General features: G+C 36.5%; 1 protein-coding gene across 2 annotated transcripts in view; it reads right to left on the reverse strand.

Annotated features, from left to right (window-relative positions):
* The window catches only part of LOC120630269 (supervillin-like), a 294,583-nt gene that overhangs the window by 242,051 nt on the left and 33,662 nt on the right, over positions 1-18,870 (reverse strand). For both annotated transcript variants that reach the window (XM_039899430.1, XM_039899428.1), the window contains exons 2-3: positions 15,252-15,552; positions 13,973-14,948 (exon numbers count right to left, since the gene is read on the reverse strand). In XM_039899430.1, the coding sequence (XP_039755364.1) occupies positions 13,973-14,948; positions 15,252-15,367 (1,092 nt within the window). In that variant the 5' untranslated portion in view covers positions 15,368-15,552. The remainder of the gene's footprint in view (positions 1-13,972; positions 14,949-15,251; positions 15,553-18,870) is intronic.

Genomic DNA, 18,870 nt, shown 5'->3' on the forward strand with positions numbered 1-18,870 from the left:
CTAACCGTAATCTGTGCGTCATCTGATTTTTTCAAAGGTAACACAGACGATTATATCAAGATGTTATGTTACCATCGCAGTTTGCAATTCATTCATAGCGTGAACAAGAGAAACGTCAACATTAAAGATAGATTTCAGGTTTCTGAGATTCTGCATGTGTTAAGAAAGTTAGTTATCTTTAGATACCTAGTAGGTATTGGAATGGTTTATACCATCCGTTATACTGGTACTATTTAGCAATTTTACCTATTTTGACATACATTTCATTTATGTACAAGTGGTTGCTACGAACGGATATGGACGGACGAATGAAAGGTTTTCTTAAAGCGTTACCAAAAATTCGGTAAAGCCCAACTACACAGTACATATATACACACATATATATATACGCAGTATTCATGTATAGGTAAAGATTCAGTAACTCTTATTTATCAGTAAATATTATTGCAGCGGTGATAGCCCAGTGGTTAGGACATCAGCTTCACTTTCGGGGGGCCGAGTTAGAATCCGCGTTAGAAGCGCGTTTTAAGTAATTGAAATATCACTTGCTTTAACGGTGTAAAAAAAACATCATGAGGAAACCGGAATGCTTGAGAGTTCTCCATAATGTTCTCAAATACGTGTGAAGTCCACCAATCCGCACTGGGCTAGCGTGGTGTACTACGACCTAAACCCTTCTCATTGTGGAAGGAGGCCCGTACCCTGTAGTGGGCCAGTAATGGAAGGACATGATGATGATGTAAATAGTTACGACCAAAGCTTTTCCGTCACAATTCAGAAATTATAAATTCCCAAATTGTCCTACAGGGGTTCGAGTCCGGGACCTCCACTCATATAGCCAGATCACTCCCCACTGCGCCATTCGTCAAAACCGCAATAGGTATTAATAACAACATAAAATGACCATAAAATATGGGACATCAACTTCCAAAATAATAAAAAAGTCAAAGAAGTTTGACTGTCCTCTCAGTTTATTACCTATTCATGACTCAACTGGACCGAACTGTTTCATATTATATAACCTATTTCGATCCCGAAAAAACAAATATAATATTATGAGAGATCATCGTAAGTTCAAAATTGCTAGCTGAAAGTTGAAGATAAGGACTATTTGTTTAGGATTGTTTGTGATGAGAATCCAATGAAAGATATAATGTGAGTTGAATACGTAATAATGATTGTAGGTATGTGCAAGAAAAAAAAACATTTTGTAAAAGGGGTGATGAGCCAATTCCATCACAAGATCAGCTCTTTGGCATTAGTATTTTGTATTGTCGCGGGGTTTATGTACGTGCAAAAAAATTTCTTCCGATTACGACAACAGCTGCTGCCATAGATACACTATAAGGACTGGGTCACTGTACAAACAAAAAGGCACCGACTCATTGGTGCTACACGATAAGAACACGAAGCGGGATGATCTTGTATTGCCGACTTGTCAACTGGACGATTTAACTGAATACAAGAAGCGAACTCTGACCAGTCGTAGGTATTCCTTATTAACGGCGTATGCTTAAATTCTTACAGTAACAATTGACGGAACAAACATAGCCCAGCTCGACAAGTGAACAACTCTTGCCTTTAAACAGATCAAAATTTCGCAGGGCATGCAAGAAACACTTCCGACAAAGTGCCACCCTGTGGATCATCAACCTGAGGAGTAGGTGTTCAGGCTCACCTGCCTTTAATTACTCCGGCGAGCACGCCCGTAGTCCACAATACTGCTTGGCGACAGAAATAAGCATGGCAGTCATACTTCCCCGAATGAGCTACGAATTCTTAATAAGGTTATGCTGTATTTACTTTTGCAATGACAAAAATACTACGTAGTTTATTTATTTGTTTGTTTACTTTATTTGTGGTACGTAGTTGTTCATGAGTATTTAGATAATATATGTATGGGTCGAATTAGAGTAAAATATTTGTTCGAAGGGCCTATCTATTCATTTATATCGATGGCAATGCCCTCTTAAGGCTGAGATGACATAAAGCATGCTTAACATTACGTCAGACATAACCACATTAAGAACGGGATAATGTTATGTGTCTGACGGATATCTGTCTCGTTTTAACGCAAAGTATGACTGAACAAAGTCGAAGTACGCTCTAATAGATCTCAGCCTAAGTTACTTTTCCATCAAGCTGCTAACCAGCCTTTCATACTAAACACATAAGTTTGACAGCTCTTCGCTAACATTGTATGGAGTTGACAGGTTGCCTCCTCCAGGGAGGGTGGGGCTCTAAAGTTAATATCAAGATTTGACCCAAACACAATCGCTGAAATTAAAGTTAAGTTGAATAGAAACTTAGACGGTATTACATCGATTAAAACCGGCTTAGTTAAGTTAAAAAAATGAGTACATTTTAAGTACACAAACTTCACTCGGAAAAGTCGCGGGCAACCAACCACTAGTCCATATCCTTACTGTACCTTACCATGTACTTATATTATAAAGAGTAATCATTTGAATTTTTTTTAGGTTTGTATGTAAATTTTGATTTTACAAATTCGTAAGCCATAGCTACGCATTGAAATAAAATAATATAAAATCGAAAATGGAGTTTTTGATTGTCATTATAAGCATAGAATATTATCCCTATAACAATATTCATTTTATTATTAATGCAATCTTATGCATATAGTATAATATTTGGACATGTAGTTCATGAGACAACGTAGGATTAATAAATCGGGGAAGGATTTAGAGAATAGCTTTGTCTAGGTGGAATGTAGAATTAATATTTCGGGGAAGTGAGGAGTTTCGTCTATGAGGGAGTAAGGTAGATACCTCCCCACCCAACAGTTTCTTTGTGACATTTCGGTACGACCCATAATTAACGCGGGTGAAAACGCGGCTGGTAGTTAAAAAACCGGTCAAGTGCGAGTCGGACTCGTGCACAAATGGTTCCATACCTTATATCTATATATACCCTATATCTATAAAAACAGCACAGAAATAATGTCTAATGTATGGGAGCCTCCGTTAATATGTATTTTATTGTGTTTTTTTAGTATTTGATGTTTTTGTGAATATTTCAACTGACTAACCATCACGGTTCATCTGACACAGCCAGGTGACAGTCGGAGTGACAGATACAGGAGTCGTAGTAATAGGGTACAGTTTCACCCTTTAGGTACGGAACCCTAATAAAAAGCGTGGAAATGCTCGCCCGTAAGAGTACCACTGTAACCGCGTAATTTCAAGCATGAGAGGCACATTCACAGAACATAAGCAATAATTATTTCGTTGACGAGCCAAGCACGACGCGACATGCAAGGCGTGGTGAAAAATATTACTTCTTTTCTATGCACACAAATGCTCATAAAACAGTTTTAATGAGATTATGGAATCTTAAAATCGTGCTCGCAGAAATCCTTAATTCAAGTTTAGTTTCTAAATAATCGGATGGTTAACTGGTTACTTAATATTACCTAGCACTTAAAAGTGTAAACAACACAAACGTAATATTTTTTTTTGTGTTCTACTGCAAGTTAGCACGTGGCTCCAACTGCACTCCTTTTGGTAAATGATGATGCAGTCTAGGGATGGTAACACGTAAGGGTTTTAAAAATAAAAAAAAAGTAAGTGCGATAAAATAAATAGAAACAAACGAAATAAAAAGAGATTTTCTTTATGTGAGTGTGTTTTTATTATTGTCTTGAAAATTTAAAATAAACTTAACACTATAAAGTAAAAAAGGATAGTTTACATTATAAGACAGGTAAGAAAAACTTTATATTAAATACAAGTTACCCAAACCAGTAAACTCTTAATCGGTTTCACGCGATATCGTACCGGAGCACTAAATAGCTTAGCGGCACGTCCTTGTCGGTAGGGTGGTAACAAACCACTGCCGAAGCCATGAGGCCAAAGAAAATTTAGGAATTACAAAATCCCCAAATAACTTACTACAAGGCACAGGTCAAAATGAGAAGGGCCAGGCCATGAGATAGGCCATACCGATTAGTGGACTTTACACGCCCTTGAGAACATTATGGAGAACTCTTAAGTAGGTTTTCCTTCACCGTTAAAGCAAGTGATGCTACCATGTCAGACAGCATCAATACTAGTAGTACTAGTACTGTATGTAGTTATACGTTATGTAACACTACAGAAAGGCATATTCGCCCAGAGAATCATCTTTTAAAATTAGGATAAAAAAAGCATCAATAACAAACAATAACCAGGTGTGACTGGCATTCAACGGCTAACTTGTAGTAGAATTTAAAAAAAAAAACGTAAAAACTGGCTGATGCATTTCTTGTAGAACATTGTTTATTACAAAATTGTATACGAGGTCAAATGCGATGATCGTATCCAAATACGAAGACTTGAGCGTTTCGAGCGCAGACGAACGAGGTCGCCCGCATGTCAACGCGTTTCCATACGTACAATATAATACAATTAATACAGTGGGTGCTACCAAAATTGGTTAAGACCGCTTGACCAATAACAACGTAAAGATATCTGATCAATAAAGATAAAAGGCGAAATGTTTAACAAAAACACTGTTTTAATAACTTCAAAAAAGTAATCTTGAAAGTAGTCGCTACTTATTATGAAATTTTGCAGAATGGTCTTACGAAATTAAGCTAAAAGATAAAGTTCGCAGCGCAGATTTAAGTTAATAATAAGGTACAACGTAAGAACAATATTTTTTGATCGTGTCAAAGATGCGGAATCAATTTGAGTTGGTAATTCATTTTGCAAGACATTAGGTTGTGTGTTGCCATATTGACGCTCACCGCATAGGATGGTGCTTGGGGTGGTTGGTAGACGTCCGGGAGGTGTACAACGGGCTCCCCGGGCGTGCCAACAAGATGGACATGTTGTGGTGGTTTTTAATTTGAGTATACTCCTTTAGGGAGTCCCACTTAACCTCCGTCCTGCACAAGGGTCGGCGGTAGCCATAAAGCTTTTCCACCACGCAAAAAAAGGTTATGTATTGCCATATTTAAATAAATAAATAAATATACTACGACAATACACACATCGCCACCTAGCCCCAAAGTAAGCTTAGCTCTTGTTATGGGAACTAACATGACTGATGAATATTTTATGAATTATATATACATAAATACTTAGAAAATACATATAAACACCCAGACACTGAAAAACACTTAATGCTCATCACACAAACATTTTCCAGTTGTGGGAATCGAACCCACGGCCTTGGACTCAGAAAGCAGGGTCGCTGTCCCCTGCGCCAATCGGCCGTCACACATAACATATTAACAAATAGTTGAATAAGTATTTACGTTCAACACATAACATATTAACAAATAGTTGAATAAGTAAAAGCTTAAAGTGCAATAACCGGGACAAGCAGATAAATCAGTACGGTGAGTCAAATTTTAACCTTATTAAGGGGGTTTTACTTAACACAATTAACAATACTGTGACAGATATAAATGTAACAATTTTGAGGTTATAATAAGTATAACAGAACTAAGCAGTTTGACGTCTCTGATGTCACGGTGTAACATTGGCAATGATTCGAGATGCATGTCAACCCATTAGCGGTGCACTACAGGGTACGGGTCTCTTCACAGAGAGCGAAACGTTTACGGCCTAAGTCCATCACGCTAAATACTCAGTAGCCAATGCTAGTAGTCAATAAATCTGGCAAAATAGCTTTTGTTAACACTATTAATGGTTTTCTAAGCGTTTTGGTTAAATGTAGCACACTTCCAAATGTTAGAAAACATTTTGCCTGTACGTCTATTTAAAAAAAGGGATCCCAGTTCATACCAAAATTAATTAATTAATTAAATTGGCCAAAATTATGCATAAGTGGGGGTGGTATCTAACCACGGCCAAATCCTCGCATCAGACTAGACACAAATTTTCCCTGTCGGAAATCTGACCCGGGACCTACTGCTTAAAATGACAGCAGTCACCACTGCGCCAGGTAGGTCGCATCATGTTTACGATTAACATCAAATACAAGTTGTATTATAATAAACATTGTAGGTACATAATTGGTTTACAAAGTAGGCATACCGCAAGCTTCTACATCTATATTAAGCGAACCTTGCCACGACCATTTGAGGCTATTAAATTGAGCTTTTGTAATTTACATACAATTTCATGACACGACCATAATTGCTTTTACCACTTGACCTAATTGCATGCAAAGAGTTTGATCACTGGATGTCATCCCACTGGGTAAAACTAAATCCATACTGAGTCGCTGGATCTTTAAGTTTTTTTTATTGAAAACTAGTGGACTCGGCCGATTAAGTCCTGCCCGGTAAAGCAGCTTCACCTACCGGGTCCAATTGTGTTCTCAAACCAACCAGGAACGTATTGAAATATACACAAAAACGGACTACCAGTTTAGGAGGAGCTAGGTGACAAACATATGTAAAGAAGAATTATATATATATATCACCGTTTAAGCCTTCCCTGGACTTCCACGAATATTTTAAGATCTAAATTAGCCAAATCGGTCCAGCCGTTCGCGAGTTTTAGTGAGACTAACAAACCGCATATCATTTATATAGATATAGATATATAGATAAGAACCGAATGTGAATGAAAATACGTTATTTTATAATAAATTAATCTATTTATTTTTAGATAAATACAATATTTTAGCGATTTCGCGTAGAAACCGACTAGAGAGATACGGTTTCAAATTGCCCAAAGCCCGTTTACATCGAATACTGCATAGTAACTTTCCACCAGGTGTGATTGCACTCAAGGGCTAACTTGTAATAGTATAAAAAATAAAAATTTAATGTTCCGAATCGCAACGCAGGCAATGTACACTGCAGGTATACAGTTCGTGCTGAGTCTTTGAAGTAGCCGACGCTACCTTTTGGCATGAAATGGCGGCATCTTTCAGAGTGTACAAACTATTTGACCGAACTTGTAGTATATTCAGCTGGAGACCTTCAGTTCGAATAGTAGACTATTTCCAATCCTAATTTAACTTTACAGACCGCCCCGACCGAGCACTAACTAGGTTTAACAAAAATACAAAGTTGAAAACTAAAGCCGCAAAAAAACGCAGGTTTTTTTTTATTTCTGTATATTTACAGTTAAACTTTAAAGTTTTAAATAAATTTATCTACAGTTGTATATACATTACGTAATTAGTGGGATGCAATATAAATTAATTATTCCACGAAATTCATAATGTAAATCCGACTTAGCAAGTACTTATATTAAAGTTATTTATTGGTAGAAACCTGTGACTTATGGTAGATTGTACAAGAGTGCATAATGCAAGCCATGGTATCCGAAATGTTTGTGTTACTTGTTTAAGCGAGGATAGCTATAAAAGTCTATGATAAAAGGGGTTTAATAATATGATGGTAATAACAAAAAGAACACCTGGTAAGTTTTTTGTAGGCTTCTTGTTAGACCAGGGCGCTTTTGTAACCCTAGTAGCTTTCGTTTTAAGTTAACGAATATACCTAGTTATCGCCATCACTACTCACTATGTAGGTACACCTTTTGTATATGTAATGAACGCATCAAAAGTGCCACCTCTATACCTATTTAAATGACGAAAAATTATTTTGTTTTTAAAAGTCACTGTATTTTTTGGCAGTATTTGTTTGAATTTGTGACAGTGTATTATGTGTGTGTGACAGAGATGTTTGCAGATGCTCACGATGATGACTTTTATTGTGTAATGAGGAAGAGAGCTGCATCTTTGATGAGCAGGATTCGCGGCAGTAGCAACAGCATTTCGCAAACACTAGCTGGAAAGCTAAATAACCCGTTCTGGAGGCACTGGGTGGGTTTACATGCACACACACGGAGCAAATAGTATTAATTTTTTTTTTTTTTTTTTTAAATTTAATAATTATCATTATTCATTGTAATTTTTAATTTTTAAAAAATTACAATTTAATTTTTATTATTTTGTCTTTTAATTTTACATTTTTGACATGCCATTTAAATTGATTTTTTAATTCGATATTGTATATTAAGTAATACTAATTGTTGTTTTAAATGTATTAATATGGGCTTTGCCTGAAATAAAGAAATAATTATTATTATTATTATTGTCCACCAACCCGCATTAGTAGGTTTATGCTCTAAAACCCTCTCTTCTATATGAGACAAGGCCTGTTCCCGGCAGTGGGCTACTAGGCTGAGGGTGTGACAGTGCAATTTAGTATATAGCAGGCAGTAGAATTCTAGAATTCTTTTAAATCCCTTTTGAATATTTGAGTACCCTGAGTCTGCCTTACTTTTTCAAAACCTGTGTTTTGACATTTGACAACTATACAAATTATTTATTACACAAGTTATAACATACAAAAGTTTTACTGGTGATCTTCAGTGAATAAATTGAACGCTGAAATTACATGGTTAAACTTATTAGCTTTGAAGTAGAAGAAAGAAGAAACAACACTTAATCAACAAGAGATTAACTGTCATAGTCAATTTATATGGTTCTATCAGGTAGATTTTATCCTAGTTTGTTTCGGTTCTTTAAAAATCCCACTGAACCCAGGCTGAAAAGTTACTATTGGTATGCCAGGTATGGTAGGTTCATCTCAATACAAAACTCTGTCAAGATCTGTATGGCTTTTAAGCCATTTTTTAACAGGTAAGAAAGGATAGCTTTTAAAGCCTATGGGCACAGTTCAGATGCTTTCCAGGTATCTAAATTCTAATTCTAATTCAATAATGTTTTATTTATGTAGACCTATCACAGTTACTTCTGAAGCGTTCATACATATAATATGTTACTATCAATGTTAGGTGATAGTGATAACTATATTAGTAAATTTAAAACATAAGCTAGGAGCTAAAAACTGAATCCTCATTCAACCATTATTGCATGCTGTGCGTTGTGTCCAAAAACCATGAAAACGCCCCGCGCACGTATTACTTCACAGCCGTGAAATGTTGCTAGCTCACAAAGTTTCCCATTTTCCCAATTTATGGTAAACGTTTCAAAACATTAAGAGGCAAAATTTGTAACTGCTAAATGGTGAAGTGACCAACAGTCTGTTCGAGAAATACCTACTACTGTGGGGTGGTTTTTGATGCTTCAATATTAGTCGTATACACGATTTCTGTTTGTTCTTGATTCTGTGGCCGAAGACATACTTTCGCATAATAATTTTGATGGTAGGTGTTCTCATTTCTTTTAGTTTAGTTTTTCCTTACCGTCTTTAATATTTGAATGCAATTCTAGACTTGTATGGACAGCACCAACTTCCGAACTCCGGTGATTGCTTTACCCTTTAACCTACCCTTTTACCTTTTAACCAAAGACCATGTGACACGTTATCGAACATAGAAAAAAAGCAATCAAAGAAAGTAAATAAATAAATATCTAACCCCAAAGTAAGTGTAGTTTGAGTACTACGATAACTGATAAATATTTTTTATGAATAATTTACATAAATACTTACAATATAAGTATATACGGATAAACACCCAGACACTGATAAACATTCATGTTCATCAGACAAATATTTCCTCAGTTGTTTGAATCGAACCCACAGCCTTGGATAAAGAAAGGGTCACTGCCCACTGCGCCACTCGGCCGTCGAAGAAAGAGGAATATACAAATGAAAATAAATCTATTCCTACAAAGTTATAGCAATAATGACTACGTGTTTTTGTATCGAGTAAACACTATTACGCCAGCTATTCGTAGGGCGATAGGCTAGGCATCAAAAGATTATTGGGAATTAAACGACAATGTTAGCGATACAATCCACCCACACATATCGATTGACCTCAGAAGTTAAGTAATGAACATTATTCAAGAGACAACAGGATAAGTAATTACATGTATTCAAGTATTATCCATTACAAGTTATTCGAGCACTAATAATGGGTGATTTTCGATATTGAAAGAAACTTCTACGAAAGTAACTAATTAGAAAACTGCCTTTATCGTGTAGTAGTTGTTTATGGATCGTTAATCTTTATTTACTTTCATCGGCCTTTATTTACCCTTTGCCTTGTCCTTTAGTACCTGTTTAGTTTTTTTTTTCATCTTTCGCATCCTTCTTCCACAACTTCAACTTTACAATTTTCTTTAGATCATCTTCAACACAATCCCTCCACCTTTTTAATCGACACTCTACCATTTATTATGAAGAGAAAAGATTCGTTTATTTATTTATAATTCTAAACCGTTCTATAATATTTTTTACACCCTAATTATTAGATAGAAATGGCATTTCATTCTTTTTTCATATCTTCCTATCAGACTGACACGAATGAAGACTGCAATCTCACGGGTAAGTGATGATGCAGTCTGAGATGGTAGAGGGCTAACCTGTTAGGGAATATGGTAGTCACACATACCACTAATCGGGTTTTACGCGACATCGCAACGGAACACTAAATCGCTTAGCGTTTTAGCGTCTTAACCTACAGACAAAGACGTGCCTTGGTCTGGTAGGTAACCAACCACAGCCAAAGCCTCTTACCAGACCAGGCCAGAGAAAATTCCGAAATAATAAAGTCCCTAATTGTCCCTGCCCGGAATCGAACCGGGGACCTCCTAATTAAATTCACAGCGCTCAAAATCAGTCTCAGTTATAGGTGCATTTCAAAAATATTTTTTAAAATATCTTCAATGTACAGAATTCGACGCGTATAGATGGTAAAGTATGTTTATTTATCCTTCCTTCACGCACTAACTTAGCAACCAATAAACATGATTTTTATAGATTCAGCTAAAAGGAGGGAGAGTAACAGAGGCTTCTTATTATCCCAGGAACACCATACGGTATCCACGGGATTTTTAAAATAAAATAATAAAAGCGGAAGAAGAATTCAGGTCAACAGCTAGTACGCTATACTTATTTCAGTAATAAAAATATCTCAGCCTGAAATAATAGTATCTTTGTAAAGCGAGTCATAATGAAACGGACAAACTTGGTGACTTATCCGCCAAGCAACAGTTTGTAATACATAATATTGTAGAACATAATATGTAGGTACCACAATAATATTACTTATAGTCTTATACAAACTAAAATCAAGCATTCTCCGGAGACACTAATTTTGTACGAATTAGTAGCCGATCTTCAGTTATCATAACAACGACGCTTGAAATATAAATTCAAACCTACAAGTAATCTTTCTTAAAATTCTCCTTCAACTCGTCCCAGTTTTGGATGGGTAAAACAGGGGAATACGAAAAGTCGATCTTGTTAAATTTTTGTATGTATAATCAGTTTGAGCTGCAGATGCCCGTATCACACTCTACGGGGGAAGAAATGAGGAATTCAGAATTTTATCTCTAAAACTTGACGCAGCTTGACCATCGTTTAGTTTCAAGAGCAAGACGGGTTAATAATAAGAATTAAAATTCTATAAAGGCGTTACATTTAATTTACAAAAGTTTTACTAGCGCTCATCATACAACCCATTAAAAAAATATCACTATTACTTGATTCAATGAAATTAACATCATTACATTCAGTTTAACTACATATTAAACCTACTTCTGTTTTCATATATTACTTCATGACAATTCATTAACAACATTTATATTTCAGTTTTGTGTTAACATTGTCATAAAGCAACTGGTGAGTTTTGTACAGGCTCCTTCTCGGTAGAGTCTGCATTCCGAACTGGTTGTAAAGTAACTACAAACAGATAAGTCTTGACGTTCCAAAGATTCTTTATAGCATACTAGCTGTTGCCCGCGACTTCGTCTGCGTTTGATTTTGTTTTTGGATGTGGAATTCAATTTAGTTGTAGTCAAAAAAAAAATTAAAGTATTCAGTATCGCTAAGCCTTAAATGAGGGGTATGCTGCTGTCCGCTGAGGAGTTCTGTCCTCTATTTCCAACCACATTCATCAGATCTAAACAAAGATTAGGCAAAATTAAACACATTATATAAACTCAATAGTACAAAGATAATTATTTAAATCGATTATAATTTGTTGGAGTTATGGTATAAAATCGTCAAACACTTTCATCCCCTCTCCCAAAGGAACCGAGCTTAATGTCGGGATAAAAAGTATCCTATATTACTTCTAACACTTCCAAGAATATGTGTACAAAGTTTAATGAGGATCGGTTAAGTAGTTTTTGCGTGAAAGCGTAACAAACAAATTTACATTGACATTTATAATATTAAGTAGGGATAGGGATATGGATAATTAAGAGCATACGCGGTTTCCGTATATTCTAATATTGAAATGTCAAAAACCACTACACTTTAGTAGTCTTTCTCGAACAGGCTGTTAGCCACTTCATTTTATTTATCAGACAGTATTTACTTTACCTCTAAGCGTTTACCATGAAATAAGGAAAATGGGAAAAGTTTGTGAGCTAGCAACATTCCGCGGGTTTATGGACACAATGCAATGCATGCAATAATGGCTGAATGAGGGTTCTGTACCTATGTTCTTAGTTTTGAGCTTTATAGTCGGACTACTTGAATTAAATATTATATATTTTGTTCGTGTTGCCATAGTAATCCGTTAACCCATTTATTGTTATACAGTAAACTCCGGTGATATTATGGTTGTCACTGCGTATTTTTATTAAAACATTGTAAAGTTATATCTCCAAGTGTTGATCTCATCCTGTATTGTCATGTACATATACTATAACACGGTAGCATGGTACTCTAATTAAACTAGTGCTATATAATAGCTAATATATAATCAAAACCAAACAAAAGTGTTTGTGACATTATATTATAACCTGTTATGCTAGCTTGAAGAGAATTACCTGGCTAGCGATAGAATCTAGGGTTATTATACTTAATTGGCTTACGTATTTATCCAAAATTTACTAATTAACTTACTAAATTAGGTATAAACTACACCACAAAGCGGAAAATTTATTAACTTAACTATAATTACAGCTTATTTATTTTGTTAACTATATAAAAACTAAATGCCTCCTCTGTTTACATACATACTGTCTTTTTTTTTTTTTTTTTATTCCTTGTTTATTGATGATACAGTCTAAGATGGGAGTAACCAGTTAGGGAGTATGGTAGTCATACCCCTAATCGTTTTCCACGCGACATCGCACCGGTACACTTAATCGCTTAATGGCACGTCTTTGTCGTTAGGGTGGTAACTTAGCCAGAGAAAATTCAGAAATTATAAATTTCCAAATTTACCCTGCTGGGAATCGAACCCGGGTCCTCTTTGAATTCACAGCGCTCACCGTTGCGCCAGGGAGGTCGTCTACATATTGATATGTACCGTGTGGCTGATGGGAAAACACAAAACAGTTGTCAAACCTACTCTTCTTCTTGTTGTTGTTGTTCCTGAGGCGACTAAGGGAATACAACGGAGAACGCTGCTGGCCGTTCTCCGTACTACTAACATCTACTGAGATCACTAACCCGTCTAAACAGCGGGTACAATTGGGAAATAAATAAATAAATATACTACGACATTACACACATCGCCACCTAGCCCCAAAGAAAGCGTAGCTTGTGTTATGGGTACTAAGCTAGCTGATGAATATTTCTATGAATATAATACTCATAATTACTTATAATAAACAGATAAACAGTCACTGAAAAACATTCCTGTTCATCACACAAACATTTTCCAGTTGTGGGAATCGAACCCACGGCCACGACTCAGAACGCAGGTTCGCTAACCACTGCGCCAGTCAACTGTCAAAAGAAAAAAGAAAGGGAAAGGCAGGCAATAACATAAAGCAGTCCAGCTGTGGATTGTTATATGCTATTGATGATGCCGATCTGGCCTAGTTTTGCACCACCTAAATTATAGTCGTGCGTACTATAGGCTTACGAGCGTCACACTTAAGCAGTGGCATAAAAACTTTGTGCTATTTTTGTACACAAGTTTAAGCAGGTCTTTTACCCAGAGATGAAAATTAAACCCTATAATAACAACTAAAAAAACGGCATACCTTTGTAAGAATAAAGTTTTACACAGACGTCGATGACGGACTTTCTTATCATTATATACTTATACGTAACATTATGAATATTATTTTCTACTATTTATGGCGAAGCATCTATATAACTCACCGGGCTGTTTACACCGTCAATCCCATTTTCAACAAGAATGTCCTCAAATAAGATATCAGCTTCACAGGGAGAACATAAATTACTAAGCAACTCACTAAACCTTTCTACTTTACGAACACACACAGCACCCAATAACCCCACTTCAGTCTTCACATTTTTTGGCACAACACATCTTTCCACTTTCACAATATCATCAGGTTTACTAACAGCTATCGATTCTTTAACGGGAATGTATGCATCATTGCGAATACTTTTGAGCTCCTTCTCCTGAGGCAAATCATTTTGTACAGGAACGTCGTTAACTTCTATTTTAACTTTCTTATTTTCATCAATCAAGTCGTTATATAAAACATCAAATCTATCTCTCTCCGGACTATTCGAATTACTTTTATCACCAAGAATATCATTCAATATGTCATCAACGTCAACACTCTTATCGTCATCAGTTAAACTAACTAATTTAATTTCCTCAGTCACAGATACTCTCGATTTCTTTTCGTCTAATTTTAAACTATTTTTTTCGTCAGCGTTTTTTCCTTTAGGACTAATGACTAAACAATTATTTTTGTCTTTTTCTAAATTACTTTTATTACTGGAATGTTTAAGTTTTGATCTAATAGCACCATTATCTTTTTCGGGAAAGCATGTAGTAGACGCGCTTTTCAGATTTTCTTTTTCGTGGCTCTGCTTTCTATTGGAATTTGTTCGTATTTTATCTCTATCTATAATTTTCGCGGTTTTTTGTATTTTATTTTTTTCATCTTCTAGCAGATTTTGCACAGATGAGCTTCTGTTTGATTTTTTCGTCAACTGGCAAGATTCTGAACTGTTGGTCGCGGCAGCTCTCAGGCGCGAAGTTCGCGTGGTTCTTATAGGCACTGAAGTTGAGGCTGTATTCAAGTTTAATTCTGAGGAAGACTTGAGGTTCGTAACAGTATCTTCTAAAGGAGACCGAGTAGCTGCTTTTTTTGGACGCCTGAAATAGACACAAGACAAGTATTTTAGTATGTTTAGTTTAGGTACTTGTGATTATAAGGCAATTATCTCTGTTTAAGTATTTTTAGTCACAACTCGTTGCATAGGAAGCATCAAAAGAGCTCAAAACTTTTTTCATGATTTTTATGAAAAAATATTTAATAATAATAATCAAAGAAAGCTGAATTAAAAAATCAAAAGCACGAGAAATGAAAATTGCTACTAGTCTTGCGCTGCTTTAAAAATTGCCATTACGGCAGTCAGCGATTAATTGGAATAGTTATTGTATTAAACCAAAATTCACCTTTCAGTAACGTTAGCGGAGAATAAAGTGGCTGTTCTTGCGGTGAGCTGCTTTCTCCGCTCTTCCTTATATCTCTGGATCCTGGCCGCGCGGGCCTCGTCCGCTGACTGGCTCATGTCGTCCTCCGAATTCAGACCCTGTCACGTACACCACCAGTCCTCGTTTTGGCTATCGTTTTGAACGCTCTTACATCTATGAGTCTTGTCTAGCATGGCGACATCAAGCGCCTTTTGGGCGGAATAATTGGCAGTGATGAATACAGGCTAAGGCTTGGAGGTAGGCGTTGAAGGCGTTGGGGTATCTGGAATAAAGAAAGGGTTTGTTTGAATAAAATGTCTTTTATTTTCTTACCAAATTTTGGTTTACTCTTTGGAAAAATCAATTGTGTATTGAAGGACCATAATCCATACTATTATTATAAATGTGAATGTAAGTTTGTTACGCTTTCACGCGAAAACTACTGAACCGATCTTTATGAAACTTTTTATACATATTCTTGGAGGTATTAGAAATAATATAATATACTTTTCATTGAAAAAAAAAATAACGCAAGATAATTTTTTTTTGTGAAACAATCTAAAAATCTCATATATGATGAGATTACTATACTTTATGTAGCAGTACGCTGCCTCCCAAAATTACGCGGGCGAAGCCGCAGGGCACATCTAGCTAAGAATAAAACAGTAACCCATGACCTGATGACTAATTGCACATGCTAGTCGTGCAATAAATAGGGGGTTAATAGGGGCTTATTCTATTTTATTTTCTTAATTATAGGTTAATTATTTATTAAAAATCGGTTCAAATTTAACGGTGTAAAATGAAGTAAATTGATAAAATTTTTCATCCCATTTCCCGGAGGAAACTTATTGTTTATTGAGATAAGAAGTATCCTATATGTGGACCCCGAAATATCAGCTATCACTATACTAAATTTTATTTCAATCCTAGTTTTCACGTGATGCCCGGACAGAGAGACAGACAGACAGACAGACAGACAAAAATTAAATAAAAATCTGTTTTGGATTTAGTATCGATTATAAAGCATCGCCCGGTCAAAATTTTCAAAATATATTAAATGTACAGAAATCTTCCAGTTACAGTTTTATTATAAGTACCTATATAGATAAGCAGCTAACGCTGATGCTGTTATATAAATTCTTATGCTTTTTGTTCTTTTTATTTTTTTCCAGTCTATTTTTGAACTGATTCAGTTATACATCTTCAGGCAAGGCATTCCATAGGTGTCAAGTGTAACTCTTTAGCTGATAAAATGCGTGAAAAGATTGGATGAGGCCAAAAATCCAAATTTGAGACCATAGTTTCTTAGTTTATATGTCATCATCATCATATCAACCCATTACCGGCCGACTACACTACAGGGGTCTCCTCCCACAATGAAGAGGGTTTAAGGCTGTAGTCCACCGTCCACCGCGTTGGCCCAGTGCGGATCGGTGGACTCCACACACCTTTGAGAACAGTATGGAGAACTCTCTGGCATGCAAATTTCCTCACGATGTTTTCCTAAACCGTTGAAACGAGTGGTATTTAAATTGCTTAAAACGCACATAACTCAGAAAAGTTAGAGTTGCGTGCTGGGATTCGAACCCAGCCCCCCGAAAGGGAGACGAAGTCCTACCCACTGGGCTATCACCGCTTCAGTCTATATATGGTATTATTAATTTGCTAATACAGTCTGATATCGGATCGGGATAGTTTGACAGCGTTGCAAACTGGTGGAAATCAAACAATACGAATTCCTACTAAGTGAAACAGTTTTGCCGAGTGAAACAAAGGGAGTTAGCACGTGTAAAAATAATGTGACATCACATCACACATGCAACGTGAGCTGCCGCGCGCAAAATCGTTGAAACAATGCTGTTTAATTTATCGGGGCCCGCGAATTGCGTTTCAAGGCGCATTAGCCTTTGTCCCATCCATTGTTACGATGCACCATGTAACGCGTGTTATGTGAAATGATTTTAGCGAACATCATCGTCCGGGAGATATACAACGGGTTCCCCGGGCAATTATTCATTGTAAAGTCAACATCTCCTGAGGATGCTCCGGTTTCGGAGCGCGACGTGCGTAGAAGGTACATTGCCGAAGATCTGTTGGGTGTTGAGTATAAGGATTGAAGAAATTATAAATTACACCCTACAGATTCTCCTGCTTTTCGCAGAGTATAGCAAATTAGGCTTAATTTTCTTAATATATCATGAATTTCCGCAAAGTAACGCCTGCTTCTATCCAATATCCCATCAGTGGGATATTAAATCGTTTGATGACGATTTAGATCAGACGCATATTTTTACGTTGCAAAATACAATGCATCTCGCTAAGATATTCGCTAACCTTAACGCTTAATTGCGTTGCAGACATCATTTTCACGTCAAACGTTATGCACGGATAAAAGCGTGCAACCCAGTTGCATCTAATAAAATTGATTAAATAGTTTAGCCTACGCTCGGTCGCCATTAATGCAACCGTGATGTTAATGACCCATCACAGATCACTCGACCAGTTTGTTTTGTTCTTCTCTTATACTTATCTAAGTATAAGAGAAGAACAAAAAAAAGAATGACATATATCAGACCGTGTTGTATGTCAAAGTCAAAGTCTAAAATATCTTTTTCAAGTAGGCAAGGTGGCACTTATAATGCGTACATTATTTGTTATCACCATCTCACAGTATCATTTAAAATTATTAAAAGAGCAACCTGCTTAGAGCAAAAACTGGCACCCAAGCTTTATTATCAATTACGTAATCTTTATACTATAATAGGACATTTCTATAAGCTTGCGTTTAATACAAACTTTGAAATTTTTAATAGACATCATTATGTTCTGTGCACATGTAACTATTTGTCTTTGGCATCACATATTCCATGACTGTATTATTCATTGCTGTTAGTCCACGGTCCTATCTGTCTGTCATCGCCCTCTGTTCTCTGTGACCGGGCTGGCGTAATGGTTGAGTGTATCGTATTTTATTATAAACGAAATAATATGAATGTCATTTGCCTTTCCATTGTCATAATCTTTCAGACCAGGCTATATCTGGAGCAGTGGCGTGCATACAGAGTGTACACAGGGTATGCCCTAAACGGGAAGAAGCATCCGCATACCCTGTGCATACTTAAGTACTACTACTCTACTTAAGGGTAGAACTCTTTCAATGCATATCCTTAAGTTTTTTTATAACTCGTACGTGGATTTTTTTTAAATTTTATGTCATCTGCATACCCTGTGCATACCCTATATGAACGCCACTGCCTGCGCATACCCTCTATGCACGCCACTGATCTGGACGCACCATGCCCGGGGCCCAAGCGAGAGCAAGATTCAAATGTGTGAAGTAGTCGTATACAAAACCGTGCATGATCCGTGCCTAGTCCGAGCCCGCACGACAGTCGTCATACGTTTTCACCCCTTTACCCTAGTCCCGTCGTAATATGAACACTCACCCGTGCTGCGTCCGGGCATTGGGAATTACTCACTTCACTACGCCGTAACCGTGGAGGTTAACACCCTGTATAATATAATTATATAGCACTGACGATACGGCCAGGCTCGGCTCGTAGACGCCTTGGGCGCGTCTGGGTCTAATACCACCAAA

Source organism: Pararge aegeria, chromosome 16, assembly GCF_905163445.1.
Source record: "Pararge aegeria chromosome 16, ilParAegt1.1, whole genome shotgun sequence".
Lineage (NCBI taxonomy): Eukaryota > Metazoa > Arthropoda > Insecta > Lepidoptera > Nymphalidae > Pararge > Pararge aegeria.